Source organism: Poecilia reticulata, chromosome 5, assembly GCF_904066995.2.
Source record: "Poecilia reticulata chromosome 5, P_reticulata-male-v2, whole genome shotgun sequence".
NCBI classification, from domain to species: Eukaryota; Metazoa; Chordata; class Actinopteri; order Cyprinodontiformes; family Poeciliidae; genus Poecilia; species Poecilia reticulata.
This window is the reverse complement of record NC_088834.1, coordinates 8,590,341-8,614,277: the sequence shown is the minus strand read 5'-3', so window position 1 is coordinate 8,614,277 and position 23,937 is coordinate 8,590,341. Positions and strand designations below refer to the sequence as shown.

General features: G+C 37.6%; 2 protein-coding genes across 2 annotated transcripts in view; both read left to right on the top strand.

Annotated features, from left to right (window-relative positions):
• The window catches only part of angpt4 (angiopoietin 4), a 90,257-nt gene extending 71,228 nt beyond the window's left edge, over positions 1 to 19,029 (top strand). The window contains exons 4-10 of the mRNA XM_081606964.1: positions 9,720 to 9,804; positions 10,257 to 10,404; positions 10,493 to 10,605; positions 11,063 to 11,164; positions 11,280 to 11,446; positions 13,773 to 13,906; positions 15,852 to 19,029. Coding sequence (XP_081463090.1) covers positions 9,720 to 9,804; positions 10,257 to 10,404; positions 10,493 to 10,605; positions 11,063 to 11,164; positions 11,280 to 11,446; positions 13,773 to 13,906; positions 15,852 to 16,012 — 910 coding nt within the window. The 3' untranslated portion in view covers positions 16,013 to 19,029. The remainder of the gene's footprint in view (positions 1 to 9,719; positions 9,805 to 10,256; positions 10,405 to 10,492; positions 10,606 to 11,062; positions 11,165 to 11,279; positions 11,447 to 13,772; positions 13,907 to 15,851) is intronic.
• A 2,253-nt stretch (positions 19,030 to 21,282) lies between these two features.
• On the top strand, positions 21,283 to 23,854 carry cox6c (cytochrome c oxidase subunit 6C). The gene is made up of 4 exons (XM_008409186.3): positions 21,283 to 21,429; positions 22,300 to 22,414; positions 23,463 to 23,595; positions 23,737 to 23,854. Exons 2-3 carry the CDS (start codon positions 22,310 to 22,312, stop codon positions 23,586 to 23,588), a joined length of 231 nt encoding a protein of 76 aa, XP_008407408.1. The 5' UTR covers positions 21,283 to 21,429; positions 22,300 to 22,309; the 3' UTR covers positions 23,589 to 23,595; positions 23,737 to 23,854.
• The last annotated feature ends 83 nt before the right edge of the window (positions 23,855 to 23,937 follow it).

Below are 23,937 nucleotides of genomic sequence, written 5' to 3'. Positions count from 1 at the left end.
ATCGTCAGTTATATAATAGCGCTGCATAAATCATAAGATATGGCGACATGTAAAATCAGTAGCGCTTCGCTTTCGCAAACATTGGGGACTTCATCCAACTTTTAGCGCCACTTCAAAGGAAGCTTTAAAGAAAGGTAAGATCTGTGGACGTGATGCTAACTAAGCTCAGGGCTCCCGTTAGTCATTATCGTGAGTTAAAATTTTCACGAAAGTAAAATGTTCGTTTTTGTGGCACATCTGTATCTTATTTTGAAGGGATATATAAACGTTACCATAGCGACCAGAGTCAGAGCGTTTGGGCTGAGGTCAAGAGGAGATAAGTAGAGCTTGTGAGTCTTAAGTCTGGTTTAGACGGAAAGATTTAAGAATTATCGGCCGATTCTCCAAACCTCTGTGACCACAGAGCTGTTAAAAGTACAACAGGTTCGATCAGTTCGTGTGTCCAAGGCAGGAGCAACACGAACTGATTCCAGTCACGAACATCCCGATTCTAGAGGATAATCCAGTAAAACCCCCAACATAGCGGGAATTTAGAATAACCAAACACGGATGATGATGTAGAAGCAATAGTGATAGTTTGTGGAATCATTTTATGAGATAAAAGATGTAACAAAAAGAAAAGGCGGTGGATAAAAGACGACGGGAGCAGCTGCTCTATTTGCTGCACTATGATTTGTAGGTGAATATGTTTTTTCATAGTTAACATTTTTAACTGAATAAACATAATAATGACCTTTAGATTTAATAATAAACATTTCCACATATCTCCGATAGCCACCGGATATAGTTGCGCGATATGTCAGCTGTTTGGGATTCCCCTCTGTTCTTACGTCACCGCGCTTTTTGATTGGCTACCTGTCACATTCAGCAGGTTGGATTCTCGTTCCCAGACAGGAAAAACCCCAAAGGTTGCGATAAAAACTCCAAGACAACCCAAATTGGGTATATTCAGGATTTAGCGGGAACACCAACACCGCCTCACCACCCCACACCCCACCCCTCCGGGTCGCAGCAAAATTTTCCAAGTCTTGAAAGGTCCGCGGTAATAAAAAGGTTGGGGACCACTGTTGTAAGTGGTCCGGAATGAAACAGGTGTGATAGAACAACGGTACCACAGCACTTTTGAATTTCAATAATCAGAATACCGAAATTGTTTCCGTTGTTAAAAGGTTTATATCAGTCTGTCTTTTCCCCATTGATACGCCCTGCACCTTAGGGGGTTAAGGAAAAAAAAAAAACGACACGCACTTTGTGCAAAACTCTGAAACAGGAGAAGCGGGACATAAAACGGAGCGACGAACTAGATGTGAATCATGGCATAAAAACAGAGAATCCGATGCTGAACAGTGAAAAATCAACACATGATGTGAACCATATGATGATTAGGCGGCGCAGGTGAGTGAATATTACTGATGGTGAGCGTCAATAAACAATAAAATAAATCTAGCAACAGGAAAGAAACTAAAGTGGACATAGGAATAAACCGAGAGAGGATAATACTAATCAAAGGAAACTAAATGGAAATGAATGAAGAACAAAATGCAAGAATAAACTAAGAAACTAAAGTAAATTCAGAGGAATAAACTGGTATGGCAAGACCTTTTGAGCAATAATTAATACAGAGGAGTGTATGGCAAGAATAAACAGACACTATTTCCAGATAAAAGGTAAAATAATATTGTTAAAGTGCCATGGGTTTGTTGAGACCACATCTAGTACTGAGAATAAATATATCTTACAGACCATAATAGTAAATAACTGATCACTTATATATGTTTTTAATTAGATTTGATATAGGCCTATTCATTTCTTTGATATAATTTTTCATGTCAGTGTTAATGTCATGAGGCTGTTCAGTGACTCTCTGACACTTTCAATTTGACTCATTAGGACTTGAATAAGAACCAAATTTGTTCTTTGTAATTTCTGTCCAGTAAAACTATTAATCTATAAATCAATAGGCAGGTCTATATAAAGATATAATCCATGTTTCTGTCTCATATTTGTATGGCATTAAAAGGACCTGGAACTTTTGTTTTTCCACTGAAAGCTTTGGTTTGTACAATAAATGCCATGTGGGTGAAATTTTATGGATGATACTCTGATGTCCCATTCTCCTGAAGGCAGCACAGAGCTGCTCCACCAGAAACCAACAGAAACACTGAAGAGAAGAGTTATGATTAATGTAGTTACAGTTCTATCCATGTTTTAATGTTGCAGAGCACTGTCATATTGCAAATAGTTCAAAGTTTAAACTGGCATGTTATACATATTTTATCTGCTCATTTTGTGGAATATTTAACAACTAGAAAATGACACAGAACAAGAATATTTTTCCACTCTGATTGGCTGCTGTTAGGCCTACCGGTTTTAAGTTGAATGTCCATTCATTGCATTTTTCATAGACACCTGTGAAAATAATTTCTATTCACATGGCTTTTTTGTTCTCTGGGAAATTATTTTTGATGATAAATACAGAAACAAGCAACTATGATTCATGTTCAAAAGTAATTTTTTTTAACGTTCCATCTTATAGTAAGAACAAAATTGTTTATTTGACTTCAAAGACTAGCGTCAAGACTGCTTTACATTTAATTTATACGTTGAAAATTTGTATATTAAAATGCAATAAATTAGTTGTGATGTACAGAACATAAACATTAGCAAGCTCAAGAATATGTTTAGCTCTTATTACTTAACAGTAAAGGTTAGTTATAAAGACTAGATGACATGTCAATTTATGGTCTTAAATTGCAAAATAAAGTCTCCAAATTGATTGTAGAATGGTTTAATTTTTACAGCACTTTGCATGAGCTACTTTCAAACTAAGTGTTTTGTGTTCTACAACTATATTTCCTGTGGACTTAAAATTTAGTTTTGTTTCAAAATTATGTTAAGAGTATATTAAATACATTAACTTTAATATATTTTACACTATAATTAATATATGGTATAATACAGACTTCAATGGTTTGGTAATGTCCAAGGTTTTTTTTAAAAAAGTTTGTGAATATATCACAAAAGACAGAGTAAAAAGACAGAGAATTTCAGTTTTGGGTTAACAAAATATTGGTAAATATGACATAAAAAACTGTTAAATTATGGAAAATATTTTAATGGAAATTCTGAAAAAAAAAAAATACAGAAAATGTCCTGGTAACTCTCTGCCTGGATATTTTCAGTTTTTTTTTTACAGAATTTCCGTCAGAAATTTATTGTAATTTAACAATATTGTATTTCAAATTTTTCCGTAAAAAGTGTCCTGGTAATTTTCTACCAATACATTTTCAGTTTTTTTACAGAATTTCCAGCAGAATTTTTCTGTAATTTAACAGTTTTTTCCCCATAATATGCACACTACACACTGTTAAATTATGGCCCACCACCACCACTTCAGCCAACATTTCCCATATTCTCAAACTCGAAGCTTGACAGGTATGGGGCAACGTGAGAGTTCATCTATTCAGCTGACTGAAGATGAAGACATAAACTAAAAGCTGGATCATAGACATTTTTAATAAGTGTATTTGTGAGCCTGCCTCTTTAAAAATCTGAAAATAATTTCAGAAGCGAGATGTTATTATTACAGGTTAGTCTTCTAAACTACAAAAAAGTAACTGTTAGGGAAGCTCAAAAATGAAAAATTGGACTGATATTGATATCCGATAGTAACACTGCTGTTATGCCAGATTTACCAATACTTTATTTTGTTAAATTTTTTTATACGATTACTCGATTAATCGTAAGAATAATCGATAGATTACTCGATTACTAAAATATTCGTTTACAATAGCCCTAATTATATAAATAAAATAGCATTTATATGGGGATTGGGAGATTAACGTCTCTCCTTCGCCCCCCTCCTTCTACAGCCAGACCTCCTCCCCCTTCTTGCAATACGTGTCCATCCGGCCCCCCCCAGCACTCAACGGTACGCTAGACTGGCTCCGCCCTCTTCAACCCCTCACACTTCTAATGGTACACTAGCCCCCCCTCAATGTCTCTCCATCGCTCCCTCCTTCTTCGCTTCCCCCAACCCCCACCCCTCTAACGATACGTCAGCCCCCCACCTTCTCTCCTTCTTCTTCGAACGCCTTCTAATTATACTCTAGCCCCCCAGTCCGCAGATTAACGTCTCTCCTTCGCCCCCTCCTTCTATAGCCAGACCTCCTCCCCCTTCTTGCAATACGCCGTCCATCCGCCCCCCCCAGCACTCAACGGTATGCTAGACCGGCCCCGCCCTCTTCGACCCCTCACACTTCTAATGGTACACTAGCGATGTCTCTCCATCGCTCCCTCCTTCTTCACTTCCCCCACCCCCACCCCTCTAACGATACGTCAGCCCCCCACCTTCTCTCCTTCTTCTTCGAACGCCTTGTAATTATACTCTAGCGCCCGAGTCTGACACCGTTCCCTCGGCCCCGCCCTCTTCAACCCCTCACACTTCTAATGGTATACTAACACCTCCAATGTCTTTCCTTCGCCCCCTCCTTCTGCAGCCAAACCTCCTCCCCCTTCTTGCAATTTGCCGTCCGTGCGCCCCCCCAGCACTCAGCGGTACGCTAGACCGGCCCCACCCTCTTTGACCCCTCACATCTACCTCTACATTGAGGGGGGGCTAGTGTACCTCTCATGGTACACTAGCCCCCCCTCAATGTCTCTCCTTTGTTCAAGCCTTTGCTTCCCCCACCCCCCACCTCTCTAACGATACGTCAGCTCCCCACCTTCTCTCCTTCTTCTTCGAACCTCTTCTAGCCCCCCAGTGGACCATCGTTCCCTCGGCCTCCAATTCTGACTCTTCGGGTCGCTCTACCCATCTTGCTCTGACTATAACAACGGATGACTAAAGATTTCCAGGATTCTCAGATTGAAAACTTGTAAGCACTCATTAAGGCCATAATCATGCGCTCTGGTAAGTTGCGAAGTTCTGCTGAGGAACAGTTTTGACACTTCTGACAAAGTGTCACTACGTTGGTGAAATTAGGCATGAGGACTCAGAGGTCTGTCGTGAGTCGGAGACAGGTCCTGACTCAGACATCTGTCCAGACTCGAGGCAGGTCCTGTCTCTGAGACAGGTCATAACTCTGAGACAGGTCCCGACTCTGAGGGAGGTCCCGTCTCTGAGGCAGGTCCCGACTCTGAGGCAGGTCCCATCTCAGAGGTCGGTCCCGTCTCAGAGGTCTGTCCCATCTCAGAGGGCTGTCCCGACTCGGTGACGGGTCCCGTCTCAGAGGCAGGTCCCGTCTCAGAGGCAGGTCCCGTCTCAGAGGTCGGTCCCGTCTCAGAGGTCTGTCCCGACTCGGTGGCGGGTCCTGACTCTGAGGCGGGTCCTGACTCTGGGGCGGGTCCTGACTTCGGGATGGGTTCTGACTCGGGGACGGGTCGTGACTCTGAGGCGGGTTGTGACTCTGGGGTGGGTCCTGACTCGGGGACGGGTCCTGACTCTGGGACAGGTCCTGACTCGGGGGCGGGTCCTGACTCCGGGACGGGTCCTGACTCGGGGACGGGTCCTGACTCGGGGGCGGGTCCTGACTCCGGGACGGGTCCTGACTCGGGGACGGGTCCTGACTCTGAGGCAGGTCCCGTCTCAGAGGCAGGTCCCGTCTCAGAGGTCGGTCCCGTCTCAGAGGTCACTCCCGTCTCAGAGGTCTGTCCCGTCTCAGAGGTCTGTCCAGACTCGGTGATGGATCCTGACTCTGAGGTGGGTCCTGACTCTGAGGCAGGTCCCGTCTCAGAGGTCAGTCCCGACTCTGAGGCGGGTCCTGACTCGGGGATGGTCCCTGACTCTGAGGCAGGTCCCGTCTCAGAGGTCGGTCCCGACTCTGAGGCGGGTCCTGACTCAGGGACAGGTCCTGACTCGGAGACGGGTCCTGACTCTGAGGTGGGTCCTAACTCTGAGATCGGCCCTGACTCCTCCAAGTCAGTACCAATCTCTGAGTTGACCAAATTTAGAGGCCCAGCTAAGTGTGGACTAAACAGAACATTTGGTCCACTTTTGGTGGGCTCTTGCCTCTCTTCTTCGTCCGGATTGTCTTCACAACACGCAGCCTTTTTGATGAGGCCCCATGCCTTTTCAAGAAAGGTGTCTTTGAGATTGATTTTTCGTGGTTGTGCAAGGGTTCTTTTAAAGCACTCCACAACCTTGTAAATCACTATTGGGTTGTTGCTTTTGATCATTTTGAAGAGCAGTTCTCTAACTGCATCTTCATTGCCCCAGAGAAGTTGCAGGATGTCTCGGCAGGCTTTTTTTTCCATTTTGTCATAAAAGACAAAATCGATGTCCTTGACTTCTTTCCATATTTTTGGTGCAAGCTTTCTCTGGACCGGTTCGGTGTGCTTCCTTTTGTAATGCCCATAGCTAGACCTGTAACTAGACTTGTAAATCAATCTCCAAAGGATATTTTGAACCATAACTCTCCTTTCATCTACTGTTCCATGTCTGAATCCCATCCTGTTTGCGTCCCTCAAAAATTGTTCAGGGTCCATGGTTGCCTTAGTATAATCTTCACTCAGGCAGTTTTCATCTGCATACAAGTCTTCAGTTGGAAAAAAAGTCTTTCGGATCTTTCCTTTTATAGACGCTAACATTTTCTTTGGAGGAACAGGATTCTCCAGGTGCTTTTTGAATTTTTCCACAATTACTTCATGTCCTTCAGGATAATCAAGTAGTGCGATTAAATGCAGTCCACTGGCAAAGTGGAATGCATCTCTCGCAATACCCTGGAAAATCCTTTCACCTAGCTCTTCTGAAACCTCCGAGAGCACGTCCACATTTATATCTCCAGTTTTTCTCAAAAGCAAGATCAAAATTTTGCTGTGTTGTTCCTCAAAGACTTGTCTGACAAGATGCAGAGTTGGTCCATCTGCAGCCTTTTCAATCACTTCCCACAGAAGTTCACTGAGAAAGTTTCTCTTCCTGTAATCTGGGCTTCTTTGACCAGGATGAACTTTGTTGGACAATGTTTTTTGCACTTTTGTCCAAAAAGAGACCTTAGGCCTCACATCTATTTCCCTCTGTGGGCTTTCGTCATTCATCATTATTGAGCTGAGCTAAAACGTCCAAATGAATCTCGTGTTGACTGACTTGTTAACTGATTTGTGTTAACTGATCAGAGAATTAACTGATCAGTTGGTGATGTCATGGACTCTATGACATCATAAAGTAATTCTTAGAAGGGCCTCATGACACAGACATCATTTGAAGTCATGCTGATGACATCATTGTCAGCAGCATGGCAACTGTTGCTAGGGCTAATAATAGCACGCAGTGAGCATAATCTGTGGGCACTAAATGCATTATTCCCACAAGTCTGAACTGGCAGTGATCTGCGCAGCTTAACAGGAGGGGCCAGGGAACCATTGACCCCTCCACTTTACCCCCTACCCATTTTTATTTATTTGGGTTCCATCTCCTAACAGGCATAGATAGGGCAAAGTGTCAATGGAACCGCTACATCAGTGTAAACTTTTTATTATCGCGGTCAAGACTTGAACCACCATGTTTAAGAAACATATTTGAACTCGACTGATTTTGAAAATTAAACAGATGGTCTTTGTTAATTAGGAATTTGTTTATATAAAAAAATTATGCTGCCAACAATAATGTGCTCGACTAGATTATAATAGTTTGTCCACCTATCCAAAGTCAAATAAAGAACAACCTGAACCTAACAAAGTCCATGGTTTGTCTAAAATCTGACACATTTGAAAACATACTTGTTTAAGCGAAATAACAAGGATTTCCTCTTCTGAATTTTGAAATTTAAAATACATGCATAAACCTTTTCTCTCTTATATTTTGTAAATAAAGTAAATTAACATTGCTATAACTTTTCAACTTTGCAGGATGAATGAGCATTTATCCACACTTGTTTCTTTACATGTTCCTCAAAAACCGCAGCACATTTAAACAGTCAATCTGTCTCCATCAGGGTGAAAATTGTTTTCACATTTACATGCAGTTCAGCATGTTGAAGTGATCACAGCCAGGGACTGATCCTGGATTTCAACTCTGTTAAAGTGCCCAAAGTCTCATCCGTTCATGTAAGACAATATTATTCTAACTCATAAATGATCAACAGAAGCACAGAATGATGAGGCATTTTGTTTACATTTTCCAGATATTAATTTTCATTTCTCAAGTTGACCTTTAGGAATGTAAATTTAGATTTTTCGAGACTTATGATGTTTCATAAACAACATAAATTCCTTCCTTGCTACAAAAATTATTTTTGTGCCACTAAACACCTGATAAACAGTATTTAGTAATTTTTAAACCATAATTCACATGGTTTTCAAAAAAAATCATCACTTGAATGTAGTCATCAGTGTTTCTGATGTTGTCATATTTCAACAAAAAAATGTTTTTATAAAAATCTTCACTTTGGTGGCAAATCCTCTGAGGAGTCATCAGGAACGTTGTTGAACTGTGAAAGGTTCATGTGGATGTCTGCACATTTAATCTATGATGCGAATCCAGTTTGTACAAAACTATTGTGGCTAATCTCTTGAGGAACAAAACCGCAGTAACAAAATCTGAATTTCCAAACAGAGATTATGATTTAACCATCAAAACACTTGAAAATAAAATATGTTTAGCCACAGGAGAAGATTTTTTTTTTCTGCTAATGTATAATTGTGGGTTTTGTTGATACATGCATTATGAAAGATTGTTTCAATCTAAAGGTTGAGGTGAAAATGTAATACTAGTGGTTGCTCATGTTTTGTAAGTCAGCCATTTTATCATCACATAGCTTAAACATTTGATGACGGAGAAACCCAGACACGGTGGAATATTTTGTAACTATGATTAATTGTATTAAATGCAGCATTTGGGATCCCAGAGGAAAACTACAGATCCAAGTACATTGCTTAATGCTTCACCACCACAGTTTTTGTGCTGTGATGGGCTCTAATTCCTTACAGCTCTTTCTAAGAGATATAAAAGCTTCTGAAAACTGAAAAAGATGTGATTTCCTCTCTGTGATGGCTGCAGTTTCAGCCACACAAATGTGGTAACATTCACTTTCACCACATGCAACAGGCTCACATTCACTCTCACTACAAATAGGTTCACCTCACTTATATTTGGGTTTCTTTAAGTCTAGGATTTAATTTACAGAATAACTGGTTTTGTTTAGAAGGCAACACATCACATTGTATTCTAGAATAAGTGCGCACATTTTAGTCTACATTGTTGTGTTTTGCTTGATTTAACCTTTGTTTGTTTTTGAGTTTTCTCACTGCTGGCTGCTCCAATCCTTTAGGAGACCAGAGAGGTGGAGAAGGGGTGTAGAAAGCCAGCTGAGACTACAAATTGGTTCATACCACTAATCATCCAGAGGGGGGGGATGAAATTTTTCTATGTTAGTTTCAGTTAGGTTTTTGTGTATTTTCCCCTTGGTGTTTTGTATGTGGCCTGATCAGCAGGTATTTAAGTTTCCCCTTTTGTCTTTGTTAGTAGGTCTGTTTGTTTGAGTTGATGTCTGTTACTTTGACCTCTTTTATGGGCCCAATTTTTGTCATTTTTTTCTATTATTTACCCAAGTTTTGTTTTGGGTTAAATAAAAAACAACTATTTTTGACTTTAAACCTGTGCCTGGCTGTTCCTTAACTGCTCGGTCCACCACACTCTAATGTGATTCATAGCAAAAAGCCGGTCAAATGTTTAGTGTGAAGGTTTTTTTTTTCAGGGCTTCTTTTCTGTGTATCTCTTTCAGTCGTTTGGAGAGCAAAGTTCAGTTGTTGGAGTCTCAGCAGAGAGGAGAGCTGGAGGACATGAGACTGGAGAAGAACCGGCTGCAGGTACAGTTAATGAATGGGACATCTGTGTGTTATTATAGTAAAGAAACATCATTGGCAGAGGACTGTTTGGACAGGTGTCTGAGTATGTATTAAAATTAATCATGAAAGGTCTCTCAGATGTTTACATTCTCTTAATCATGATTTTAGCATAGATTTTGACTCCACACTTACAGTCGAAAAATGACTATTTAACTGCACACATAAAAAACTGGTGTAGTAAGTGTAAGTAATCCACAAACGTGCACATATCCCTTTTTCCTCATATGATTTTATTTTCAAAAAACAAACAAATATTCATGTATGAACAATAATCTCAGTTGTTAATGTTAGAATAAAAAATGCTAAATAATGCATAATATCTTAACAATAATTCGCAATAATAAAGGCCAACAAGTTTCTCAAAGAATCCACAGACAACAATTAAACATTAATAACCTTCTGGTTTTCTTCAGTCTGTTATCAGGACTCAGATGGTGGCCATAGAGTCTTTAGAGAGGCAGCTGAGAGTCGCCACTAGCAACAACACGGCTCTACAGAAGCAGCAGGCTCAGCTGATGGAGTCAGTCCACACACTCATCGACATGGTGGCCACGACTACTGGTACGTCCAAAAACACCAAGAGGTTGTCTGGAAATAAGATCTTAGCACTTGATATTGTTTTACATTATGTCATGTGTTTTGCTTTCAGGGTCTCCTCCTCGGAGCCAGATGTGGAAGGACTGTGCAGATGCTTACAAGGCTGGTCATTCTGCCAGTGGTCTGTATCTCATCTACATTGGTAACAGGACAGAGCCTGTGCAGGTAATCACTTGATATTCAAGAGTCACAAAAGGTTCCAGCGATTTTCAGTATTTAGATGATTTTATGTGTGAAAATATCAAATAAGGGTGTTTTTTCGATGGGAAGGAAGGGAGGAGTTGGTTAGTGGGTTATAATAAGAAAGTAATAATATGAACTTCTGTTGGTAGGTTCTGCCATTTATATTTAACATCTCTTTTTTTATTATTATTTTAATTTGGTTGAGACATATCAATTTAGTATGTGTTTACTGAGTCAAGAACCAGGTAAAAATATGCAGTTTACTCCCATTTTCATTTCTATTTTTTAGCACATTTGTAATAATTATCAAACATTACAATGTATTTGCAATTGTGAATGCCATGTGAGGTTTCACTTAAGGCAATTTCTGTTTTGTTTTCTATTTGTATTACATTGTGTCCCTCATGTGAGTCAAATTTTTCCATTTCTCCTCCTGAAGGTTTACTGTGACATGGAGACGAGTGGCGGCGGCTGGACGGTCTTCCAGCGCCGTTTTAATGGCAGCGTGGATTTTCAGAGGAGCTGGAGGGAGTACAAAATGGTCAGCATGCTTTAGAATAAGTGCAGTTAAAAACAATGAAATGTAAAAAAATTAACCATCAGGCGAATTTTTTCACTATCACTCCTAAACTCCTTGACTTCTCGGCCTGCTGCAGGGTTTTGGGGATGTGTCCGGGGAGCACTGGCTGGGTAATGAAGTTTTGTACCTGCTGACCAGTCAGGGTCAATACTCTCTGCGAGTGGAGCTGCAGGACTGGGAGAGAATCTCCGCGCACTCCCAGTATGACCGGTTTACAATGGCCAGTGAAAGACAGCAGTACAGGTGACCCACATGCACACACGCCACCCTACTGAAAGAGAAATCATTTACCTTATAAAAAATAAATACATTTGAATTTAACATTTCAATTCAGATTCAGTACCTTAACTTATGCCTCCTCTACTCATCTGTGAGGTTCCAAAATTATTTACATCTCACCTGAAGTGTATAAAATACACAACAGATACATCAAGTCAAAATAAAAAGGTATTTAAAATTTTGTCTAATTTATCAATTTTCTATATAACATTGTACTGGCTAAAATGCTTACTAGCCCTAGCATTTGTTGTTTTATCTGTGTTTTTTATTTTTATTTTAACCAGCTGTTTTATTTTACAAAATGTGTAAGTAAAAACAAATGTTCATTGCTATTTTTCAGGAATGAACAAAGTAAATTTTTTTTATGCTAAACACTTCAAAATGTCCCAAGAAAGTATATCGACATTAAATGCTAAGATTTTATGCAGCTCATATAAATCTGTGATTTTCAAGGAGCAGCTAAACACTCAGGAAAAACGTAACTAAATTCTTTGTATCTGCTGATTAGAAGCTTTTCATTTTTAATAAGCAAATTCAAAGTGAAAAAAAGACTCAATGTGAAATACCATCCTTGATAGTCTGACCTCAGTTTAGAATTTTTCACTTGTTTTAGTGTTTATAAGGATCAATGCCAGACAGATGATCACTGATTTGTGCACATAAAGAATTCTGGAAAGTTCTTTCTTTCTTTTTGCAATGATTGCATGTTTATTGGTAGATGAAAAAAGATAATGATTTATGACAATCACTAGCAATTGTTTTTATCTTAATAAGCCAAAACACAAAAATGTTTTGTCCATAAGTCAAAAACTTTTAATCATTCATAAAAACAGATGTAACACAATCCAATGGCTGGATTTCTTTGAATTCTTTAGATGGAAACTATCTGGTCTGTGTCACCAGTTTATTTTCTGTCAAGAAAATTTACAGACAAACTGTATCCCCAGACATAGATCAAATAAAATGCATCACAACTCTGACTTAATGTGTTATAGTGCACATGTATGTGATTTTGAGATATTAATCAGAATAAATTTTTTTATATTTGAAATATTTAAATGTAGACTATAACTAGAAAATCTATAGCTATGGCTCACCTCAAACCTATAACTGTAAAATCTTCACTTTATATATTTTGGTATTTAAATTTAACAGTGAACTAAAAACAATAGTCAAAAGTAGCCCGTTGATATCCTAAAGGACAGAGCAAGAGTTAAACAATTTTTGTCCGGAGGAGATGGAGGAAAAAGTTAATTTTCCTGCTGGCCAAATAAAGGTAAAGGTGTCCTCATCTGTCTCAATTGAACAAAAATAACTCAGACGGCTGCAGTTCGTCCAAAGTGCTGCTGTCATACTACTCACTAACACCGCTGAGGTGGAGCGCATTCCACCGCTTCTTAAATCACTACAACGGCTCCCCCTGTGTCAAAGGGTAGATTTTAAATTCCTATTACTTCTCTAAAAAGCACTGGATGGCCTTGGGCCTAAATATATCTCTGATTTACTTCGAGATTACAAAACATTCTGATCCCTCAGATTGTCTGTGACAGCTTTAGTGAGTGCTGATGGAATCAAACTCAGTTTTTATCCTCCCTACCTGTGAAACAGTTTGAATCCAGAGAGCAGCTCAAAGTGTATGCTCATTTTGATCAGCGCAAAAACAAATGTCCCAAACTCAGTGTTTCCTTACCTGCAAGCCAGATGTTCATGCAGTCTTTGAAAGTCAGTAAAAGTGTTTTTTGGGTTGCTTTTTTTTTTAAGCCGCTTTATTTTGATTGATCAATCATTAATCATTAAGGGGAAAAAAAGGTTCAAGAACTCAATGGATAAACAAGTTTTATGTCTAAGCTACCATACAATTTAAGTTATACTGTATTTTCTTTTTCTTTTTACAGAGGAAGGTTAGTTAGTTAGTTAGTTAGTTAGTTAGTTAGTTAGTTAGTTAGTTAGTTAGTTTTCATGTGCAGCTGTCATTCGCTCATTCATTTTATTTTCATAGTAAAATATGAGAGTTAGTTTGACAATAGCCTTTAGTTCAGAGACAAAAGGACAAAACAGTAAAAAATAAACAGTAAGAATGAAAACTTAGACTTTCATACAGCCTGTAGAGCAGCTAATTTAAACAACTTCAACAGATTAGCAAGCAAATCAACTTAGTATATCAAAAGTAGAAAAGAATGCATTTATTTTTTTTATGTCTGCAAAACAAGAGAATAAGGTAAAGAAAATGACAAATGCTTTACCTGTCTTTACATGTTTTTTTTAAATCTTATTGTCTCTTTTCCCTCAGATTGTATCTGAGAGGTTACAGTGGTACAGCAGGAAGGCAGAGCAGCCTGATCACCCACGGTGCCGGTTTTAGCACCCGAGATCACGACAACGACAACTGCGACCACTGCAAATGTGCCTTGATGCTCACTGGAGGTAAACTTTCTTTTCTCCTTTTACTAGAGTTAACGGGTTCCAGGTCAGTAGTCATTATGTGTAAGAAACATTATGTTTTTGAAAAATGAATTATTAACATATCAATGACAAAATAAAAAGTAATAGAGTTTTAAATTGGGTATTTCTAGGGTGGAATAGTACAGATAACAGTTTATTACATTTCCATCAAAGAGTGTATCTCTACCATAAATCAGTATAAATGTTTAAATGCTTCAATAGACACACCTTTTACTAGTTAAGAATCAGAATTATTGGTATTTTGCCAAAAGGCCTGGCCAGTCAAACATCTGTCTCTGTCAATACACTTTCACCTTGAGCAAGCGCCAACACAAACAGCTCTTGGGGTCTCCTCAGCCTGCCCTCGATAGCTTGTAATCGCAGATTAACTTAATAGTTTCGGCTACAATCCACCAGATCTCAAAGGAAAAGACTCCAGCAGTGACCGTTAGTCAGAGTCATTTCAAATCACAGCAATTTATAGAGAAAGACAAAGTAAAATAAAAAAGAGAGACTGAGATGGAAATAGCAAAGAAAAGTAAATGAAAAAAAGACAAACAGAGCTCCATCATCTGTCCCCCCAGGCATTTGCACCCAATTTGAAAATAATGAGTACTCTTTGTGAAAAACAAACCAAAAAAAAACATGTTGTTTTTAGAAATTTTAGCGTAATTTCAGACACGTGTCACAAGGTAAAGTAAAAACCTCTCTCTGGATCAGTCAAAATTTGCCTGACTTTTTTAAATGTTTATGTTCTTTTTATTTGCAACTCTATCTTAATTGTTTAAAAGTTGATTTCATTCCATGTTTTAAGCTCCTTGTTATTCTGTAAGGCATCTGTTAACTCTTTGCTTTTGAAATTCAAAGAGACAAGTAATGTGGCTTTAGGGATGCATTGTGTTTTATTGTAGCATCAAAAACGTGTATTGTCTGGTTTCTTTAAACTTTGTTACAGCTTTTCTTTAACAAATTTAAGTGGGGCTTATGCATTTGTTTAAACTTTTTCCAGGCCTGAATGGAAAACAGAAAGCAGGACACTTGATTAAAGATCTGGATTTTAAACATTCAGTTAAAAAGAAAAGCTTTGTGAAACTGAATCACTGGGGTGAAACAAGGACAGCGATGTAAACAGAGGAAGACAGAAAGATTCAATATTTGCAAAAAGTGATGCAGAGTAAAGTTTTTCAGCTCATTCAAGATTTTATTTTACACAAAGAGATTAAATATCAGAGCCATTAGAGTCCTTCATTCAATAAACCTTTGAGATGGAGCCATTTATTAAACCAGAGCCAGACAAAGCTTTTATGGGGTCCTTAAGGAGAAAATAGTTGAGGCCCCCAAGCAGCACATAATAATGCCATGGGCACGCTCAGGATTTAACCACTCACATCCATGTTAATGGACCATTCCAACTCCTGAGCTGCATTCTAACCTAAAATTATCATGAAGACAGACATGTAGGCCCCTGCAAATATTCCAAACCAAAATTATGTTAGGGCTGAAGCAACAGTCTTCATGTTGTATTTGGCCAAAGAGCTGCACGTGGACCAGCAGACTCAAGTGTCCGCAGAACGTTTCAGCTAAAAGTACCACAACAAAACAGATAAAGTCCTCGCCTAATAAAAACAATAATTCAGTCGAACTGAATTCCTCTCAGTCTTCGGCATTTGTTCTTGGAAGGATTGGTACCCAAAACAATGCCATGCTGCCAAGCACAAATTAGTCTTAATTGCTACTTATTAGACTTTGTTAGGAGTAAGCATTTGGGTAGAGTGGTCCTCAATCAGTGGTTCTAAAAAGTAAAATTGTCCTTCTCTCCTAATCTCAATCTTTTTCTGTTTTATGCCATCAAAATTAGAATCTTTGCAAAAATCTTCTTTCTCTTTCTACCCGATTCTCTTTATCATCATGCTCTTCCTCCATGCAGGTTGGTGGTTTGATGCCTGTGGCTTCTCCAACCTTAATGGGATCTACTACACAGTTGGCCACAACATCAGGAAGCTCAACGGCATTAAGTGGCACCACTTCAGGGGCCCCAGCTACTCCCTGCGTTCCACCTCAATGATGGTCCGACCCTACGACTTCTGAGAAGACCCTTCCACATCCAAGACTCCTGATGTTTGGCAACAACCGTACAAGTATATGTCTAGATTCTACAAAAAATTACAAAACAACTTTTCTTATAATGTTTTACTTGCAGCAAAGCATCTCAGCTTCTGCCTCACGGTGCAAACCTGGTGCCTCCTGGGGATCTGATAAAGTACGGTTCATGACCAACAACTGATCCACCATAAAAGCTCTGCAGCCGGAGCTTTCAACTCACAAGCTCTAGACCTATGAGAGATAAAAACGTAACCATTTCAAAATCATGTCAATTTATTTAAGATCTTGTTTTAGATGTTATAAGAGCAGGGCATGTTTCTATGTTGTTTTTGAAGCAACAAGTGTTTGTCTACATTCCCAAAGACATGAACTGTGATAAATAAGATATTTAGTGACAAGAGAAAAAACAATCAGTCTTTTACATCTGACACTAACTAGTAAGACAAGTTGGACTGTTTGTTGGATTTCAGATTTAGAAAGAGATTTCAGTGTCCATGTACTCAAGTTAACCATTTGGGGAAGACGGAATATCATCTTTCAGGATCTTGTTTCCTTGTTTCATGGTTTCTGAGCAACACTTTATATAGAAACTATGTACCTCATTAATTTGATCAAAATTCTTCCTTAGTCTCTAATGAATCCAGAGACGGCATGTACCTTGTAAATTATGAGCTTTTAATGTTACTGAAGAGCTTGGCTGCTAATTTATCTACCGCCTGGGGTCAGTCAGTTGAGTTTTTAAGAGAAGCCAATTAAAGCATTGCTGCAATAATGATGGTTAAAAGAAGGTGTAAAATGTGGTCTGAATCTTTTTAAGAGATTGGGACGATGTCTTTTCAGTGATGAAAAATGTTATCAATTTCTTGTGTATGTGTCAAAATGCCAGGAGAACTGTTTGTAATAGACAATGTGGTTCAACATCGTTTGTTATCTACAAATGCATATAAAAAAATGAATATCATCAAAAGTTAATTTATTTGTGTAAGTTAATTCAAAAAGTAAAACTTTTTTTCTGTGAATTTTGGAATTACGCTTTTAGTTGATGAAAATCCAAACGTTTTCCTCAACATCCTGCAAGAAAAGTAGTTTTATGTTTTTTGAAGTATATTGTAACCTTTTTGAGCATAGGTTGACTTAGTATATCCATAAAACACAACCACACCGAAAGGATTAAGGTCTCATTTAACAAAATTTCACCAATTAACTTTTTTTTAGCTTAACATGTTTTTTTTTTTCTCATCTGTTTATAAATCAACAAAACAATAACTATTGAACCCATCATTACGACTGTCTTATCACAGTAGCATTCACTCCAACACACTTTTAACTTGATCTCTGTCCCTGATGTTTCTCTGAATTTACCTGCCCTGTGTCTGTATGTGCATTTATGTCCAGTAAATTGTTCCCAAAGTCTTGAAATAACTTTGCCTAACAATCCTCTCTTGACTGTGGCTTATCGCTGTTGCTTGTGCACTTTCTTTGACCTAATCTTTTTCCACATTTACCTATATTATGTTGTTAAACAGACAGTGTGAACATCCAGCTTCCTTAGCAATGACCTTTTGTGGCTCACGATCAGTGAATATCTGGTGAACATGAAAGGAAAAGCAATAACATGGTTTTAACGTTGCATTTCTGTATTTAAAATGACTTTTTCTCTTTGGTCCGTTGCATCTATTTTTAATTTAGTTTTAAATATTCTTTAGCTGGAAGCCATAATCATTAAATGAATACTTGATATATATTACTCGGTCTGCAATAGATCTATTTAATATTTGAGTTTCACTTTTGAAATTAACAAATTAACTTTTCATGATATTTCACTTAATTGAGATGAACCTGAACATGCTAACAAGTTTGCGTCATCCCTTGAGAAAATAATGTGCTGGCAAATGCTGTTAGACTGTATGGGATTTTGTCAAACTGTCTTTAAATGTATTAAAAGAGAAACTTTTCATAAAATCAAGGAGCATCTTGCAGCAAAAGAAATGACTAATGGACGAAAAAAGATGTGGACAGCGGCATGAATCTCTGGCATTCTCTGCAAGTGATTATGTGTACAGTAAAAGAACACATTTATTGGCACCAAAGAGTTGTGGACAAAGTGTACAAAAATACTGACAAGAAAACTTGAGGCATGATGGAAGTTAAATGTAACACATCAGTAACAAAGAAAATGAGTCACAGCAATATGGAGAAAGGAGAAGCTCACGTGGATCAAACAGATCTGATGCCAGAACTTCAGGAGGCTGCAACAGATGATCATCCAGCAGAAGGAAGTGATTCTTCAAAGATGTTCTCATTGTGTGCTCTGGTTTATTTCAGTAGGTGGCTGGCTCTTATTGCCCTGGAAATAGAGCCAAATGAAAATCAGCAGGACTAAACGGGGAGTGTATTGCTGCTCTTAAGACTCAAACAAAAATGAGAGCTGCTTCTGAGATGCCAAAAACACACTGATGGACAAATGTCAGTGCATCTCAAACTTTGATCATCGTGTACAGTTCCTGCAAAGAAAAGGACTTACAGACATATTGTAAATGAATGGAAACTGATCAGTAATTAAGGGGCGGTTTAATGTAAGTCTTGCAGCTGTAAAAATGCTGAGTATTATGATTTTCACTATTGTTCAGGAAGTACAGGCACACAAACTTTTTTTAATGCAATTATCAAGTGATATGGCAACACTTTCTGGACATTGATAGAAGGAAGGAACTAATTAACTAAATGCAAACACAAGCCAAATCCAAATCAATCTTTTTCTTCCATTGTTTTATGTTGGGTAGAAAATCTGGACAATGAAATGAGAAAAGAACAAATAAATGACAGATGTTGGGATTTGATGGCATCCAGATCCTGAAGCAAATAAATGTTGCTTTGATTATTTTTCTAATCCAAACAATCTGGACATTTTCGTGTTTCTTGCTGAAGTCTGCATTTTATTATGGCCTCTGAATTAATCTTTCATGGCACTCATTCAGAAAATAAACAAGTTGAAAAACATATTTATTCTATTCAGTGCACTGGTTTTATTAATTCTTCAATAGAGATGGGTTTTTGCTCTTTTAATCTGCACACTGCCGTCACATGAGTTTGGGGTATTATGATTAAAAAGTAAAGCAAATACCTCACAGATCGTCAGTGTAAACCTTAGCAGTTTGGTGCAGTCAATTTTTAGTAAGCATGCATTATCATTTTTAAAACTGGACGAAACTAAAAGGTTGAAGCCAAAATAAAGGATTACCACACAACAGAAACAGTAATATGGCAGGACATTTTGACCCCTGACGTAAGGTTTGGGATGAACACCTTTAAAAACACCAGTTTCTTCCCAAACATCAATTAGACTCTGCACTTTCCTTTGCAAAGAGGGAATACTGTGAATTCTTTTAGATATCAAAACATTATTTTTAAATCTCTGTGAAGACATTATTAATAGAGCTGCAGAAAAATGAGCCAAAAAAAATTCAATTTTGGGGATTCCTTCCACAGTGTGAGGCCCTCTTGGTGTCTCCTTCACATCTCCTGCTAACCACGTCCCCAACTGTTTCTAATGAGTGCTTCAAGAAAACTGGATGTTTTGCTCCTTCTGGTTCCCAGTGCTGAAACATAATGGATCTAAAAAAATAAAAAAAACTTGTGGCTCAAACAGGAATATTTCATTTTGGTTTCATAAAGCCTTATAAAAATGTTCAGCCAGTTTGCTAGAGGGCAAATCTAAGTACCAAAAAGGGCCATTTTACTCTGGGGCAATGGAAGGTTAGTAACAGAATGATTGGCATTAGTTGGAAGAGTGGGGATTCAATATGCCATGTGCTACAATGCCTCTGGGCAAAATGATAAGCCCCCTATTGACATCAGCCTGCTTATAGGTTGCATAATTTCCATGTTTGCGTTGATTTCGATAGAAAACATTTTCAAAATGACTAAATTGTAGCTGAATCATATTTTCATAACCAACCCAAAATGTGCAGTATTTGGCCCAAGTGAGAATCCCAGCTGTGAGGGAAATGGTTATCATCATGCATCAGTGGATATGACATTTCTGCATATCTGTGTGTAGCAGACAGTTAACCAAGGGTGCAGAAGTCAATAAGTCTTATCAAGAACAGAACAACAAAAGAAACACGTTTTGATCAAGCCCTTGTACATCTAAATTAAATGTTGCAAAACCATATAAATGGAAACAATTAAGTAATTAACAGCTACACTTTAAAACCAGCATTATGAAAACAATTACAGAACTTCAAATCTTCATATTACTGGCTTCATTGGCATGTTTTAATTGTAGGCTTACGAATGTCTTTGAACTATATACTAGTATATAGTTTAAATAAGACATAAAGCAAACTCAGTGTTTTACAATAGACATAACAAAACTTTGATCTCTATGAGCTTCAAGGCTGTGCATGAAAGTTTCCCGAACTCACACACTTAGTTACCCACAGTCTGTTTGAAGGAACCTGCCCAGCATTGCAGCAAACAATTAAGAACAGACTGTGGAAGAATTACAATGATTGACCATTCAGTTTAAAATATAACTCTAACAACTATTAAAGTAATGTATGTAAAATTCTATATTTTGGGAAAAAATTAACATAATAAAAAAATATCTCACACACGATTCTAGATTTGAGGTATAATTAATATCCATTTTTAATGCTAAGTGACCTGAAACAGGAAACTTAGACTGATTTAAAATCAAGAACTATCTTGTTTAACAGTGTAAAATATATCGGATTTAAACTGCAGGTTTTAATGGGTTAAAACAAGAATGCCAGGGGAAATGCAAACACATAAATCTATTTTAAACACAAAACAATTAGGAAAATAACCGCATGCATTAGATTTGGTTTACGATCAATACTTCAATAGTTTGAGAGTGCCCTCTTGTGGTTCAAACTTTGTATTATAAACCTTCTGTCCAGCTTGTGGAGATCTGCAAAAAAAAGGTTAACGTTAATAAAATCCCTACAGAAAAAAGAAAAAAAAAGTATTGTGAAGTATATAGTGAATAAGCAAGATATGAGATAAGTAAGTGAATTGTATTTTTATTCCACCTTTAATGACTGTCACCAAAATATAGTGCTTTATCAAGACAAATCATAAAAAAATAAAACGATTAAAAAGCAAAAGAAAATGGCGCATTTTGTAAAAAACAAACTAACAAAAAACACATATGGTAGACCTGGCCACAAAAAAGCTTGCAAATAATATTTTATTGAATATTTGAAATGCTATTTTATTTGCTTTTGTTTGTCCTCTTATGGCACCAGCAGTGCCTCGCTTTGCCTTTTAACTAGACTACTTTCTGTTCTCTCGCGGCACCGGTAGAGACTCTTCCTGTTAGAGTAAAACGCCACTCTGGTGTGTTAGCGATTTCTCTGAAGGTCGTCTGGCAAACTGTGAGTATATCGAAAATGTGTTTATTAAATGCTTTTCTTTGTTTCGAGTTTATACCAAATTGCCTTTAACAACGAGGCCAAACGTAAAGATTGTTCAGGCTTTAATTTCATTTAGCTTCTCTTTCCTCCTTGACGCGGTTGAGTTAGCCGTTAGCTTATTTTGACCTAGCAGTTATTAGCTAATCTTCCATCAGCTAAGTGCTAAACAAAAAGTGCTTTGAAAATAAAACAACACTGTTTATTTGCTTACTTAATGTTTATACATGCACATCAACTAGACATTTTCCTAATAACACGGGCTTGGATTGATTATAGTGGGCAAAGTCATTGTTTCTCCGCAAGCAACTATTAACACGATTAGCACGTCTCAGTCATATGATGAGTTTCACTATATTTTTTTAAGTAATTTTTTTAATGCAGCGGTTGTATAACTTTTTTTGAGTAATTTGCTCAATATACTTGTGGAAAATTATACTAGTTTAAAGACGGCGTTCCAGATGTCAGTTGACGTATTAAGAGTGTTGACCTGACTTGGCAACAGTGCATAATGGCGATCTGCATAAAGTTAACATATTTAACAATCACTTCGTTTTCATAAAGGTAATTTCTCATCCAAGGTCAATATTTAGTTGCACAAATAAATTACTAAACCATGAATTATGGGGAGCTCATTCCAAGTAGTGTGTGACATTAGCTTTTTCTTATCAATACCTGGTGTCATCTGGTGTCATATGTGTATCTAATATATCAGATGATTATTTGTAAATATGTATTCATATGAACCATGTTATGAGAAAAAGAAGACGTACTATCGCTGTTTGTAAAGTTAACATGTTAATTTCTATGTTTTTTTTTTCGTCTTTCTTCCAGCTGGTTAAACATGTCGCTGCAAAAGCCGGTGATGAGAGGCTTGTTGGCGAAGCGCCTCAGGTTCCATCTGCCCCTCGCCTTTGCAGTTTCTCTAACAGTAGCTCTAGCGTACAAGGTGAGAACAGGGGACATGTGCGACCCAACTTTGGCCAGTACTGTAATGCAAACTATAATGAGAACAATTCAAAATGTTCCATATGCACATACGGCGTCTCTTAAAAGGAGACAAATATGTCTATATATGTGGTGAGTTCAAGCCCTACACAAAAAACCAAACCAAAAATGTTTGTTTTCCTGGAATCATAAAAGCATGTAAATTCAAAAGGTTTATAAATCATTCATTCATGAGTTAGCATTTGCAAAACATAGTAAAGGTTGGCTCATGTTTTAAAACTAAAATCAAATTTTCATTCATTTAAAACATTTAAGCTGAGTAATTGGGAATGCTTTATGTGCATGAGAATGTGTCCATTTCAACTATATACATTTTATAAATGGAGTGGGAATAATCAGCAGCAACAACTTAAATTTTTAAACGTCTTTAATTGAAAATCATTAGATATAACATGTCTATGGCAGAAAAAATAACATTCACCTTTTTTTTTTAAATGTGCAGCTTTCTTTTTTGTGGGAACCCAGTAGACCTTCCTACCATCATAGTCTTATTTAAGCAGCCTCTTAACCTTTTAATATATGGAGAAGTTTTACAATGAGTATAAAACTCATGATTTGTGTCCATGGAACTTGCTGTTGAGAGGTAGCAGTAAAAGCTTCCTGTCTGTGCAACATGATCTTTTTTCTTTTGGTTCAGTAGGGAGCAGTTTGATGGAGTCTTTGTGTTGGACACATTGTCTGTCACAGTTTTACATCTGCAAGCCCATTGACTTTGTAGCTTTAAATCTCCAAAATAGACTTGCAACAAAAGAAAATGTTACAACTTGCAAAACATTTATTTTGCCTGTGTTTGCTCTGCAAAATATTATTAATATAGAAGTTTAGGTCTTACATGTGGAATTAAATTGTGCATTGTATTTTCTGCCCAACAAATGTCTTATTTTAGCAGATGTTTAGCCTAAATCCTGCACTTTACCTTCCAGTTCTGGGGATTTATTTCCCAGATTAGATTATATAGAAAAAAAGTTGAAATTCTCTGTTTACTACAGTTCGGAGTGACTGAGCCCAGGAAGAAGGCATATGCTAATTTCTACAAGCAGTATGATGCTGTCAAAGAGTTCAACGCCATGAGAGAAGCGGGGGTCTTCGAGAGTGTTCGTCCTGCTGGAAAGTAATACTTATGTGAGTCTTAATTTTGAAAATGAATTGTATGCGTTGTACCACAAGCAGTATGTTTACTGCAACATACAGCAATATGCAGTATGCAATATGCTCATAATTGAAACTAGCTGTATCTAATAGTTATGCATATCCTTCTTCCAGCTTCACCGTCCCGTCATTCATTCCTGACCTGAAGATGGTTTCCCTTTGATGCTTACTGATTACATATGAACACTGTTCTGCCGTTTGTTCCTCAAAATAAACTATTCTATTAATGAAATGTTGTCTCTGTTGCTTTACTTATTGAAAAAAAAAATTTTCGCAGATCAAAGTGCTGCCAAGATTACGTATTTATTATGTAGT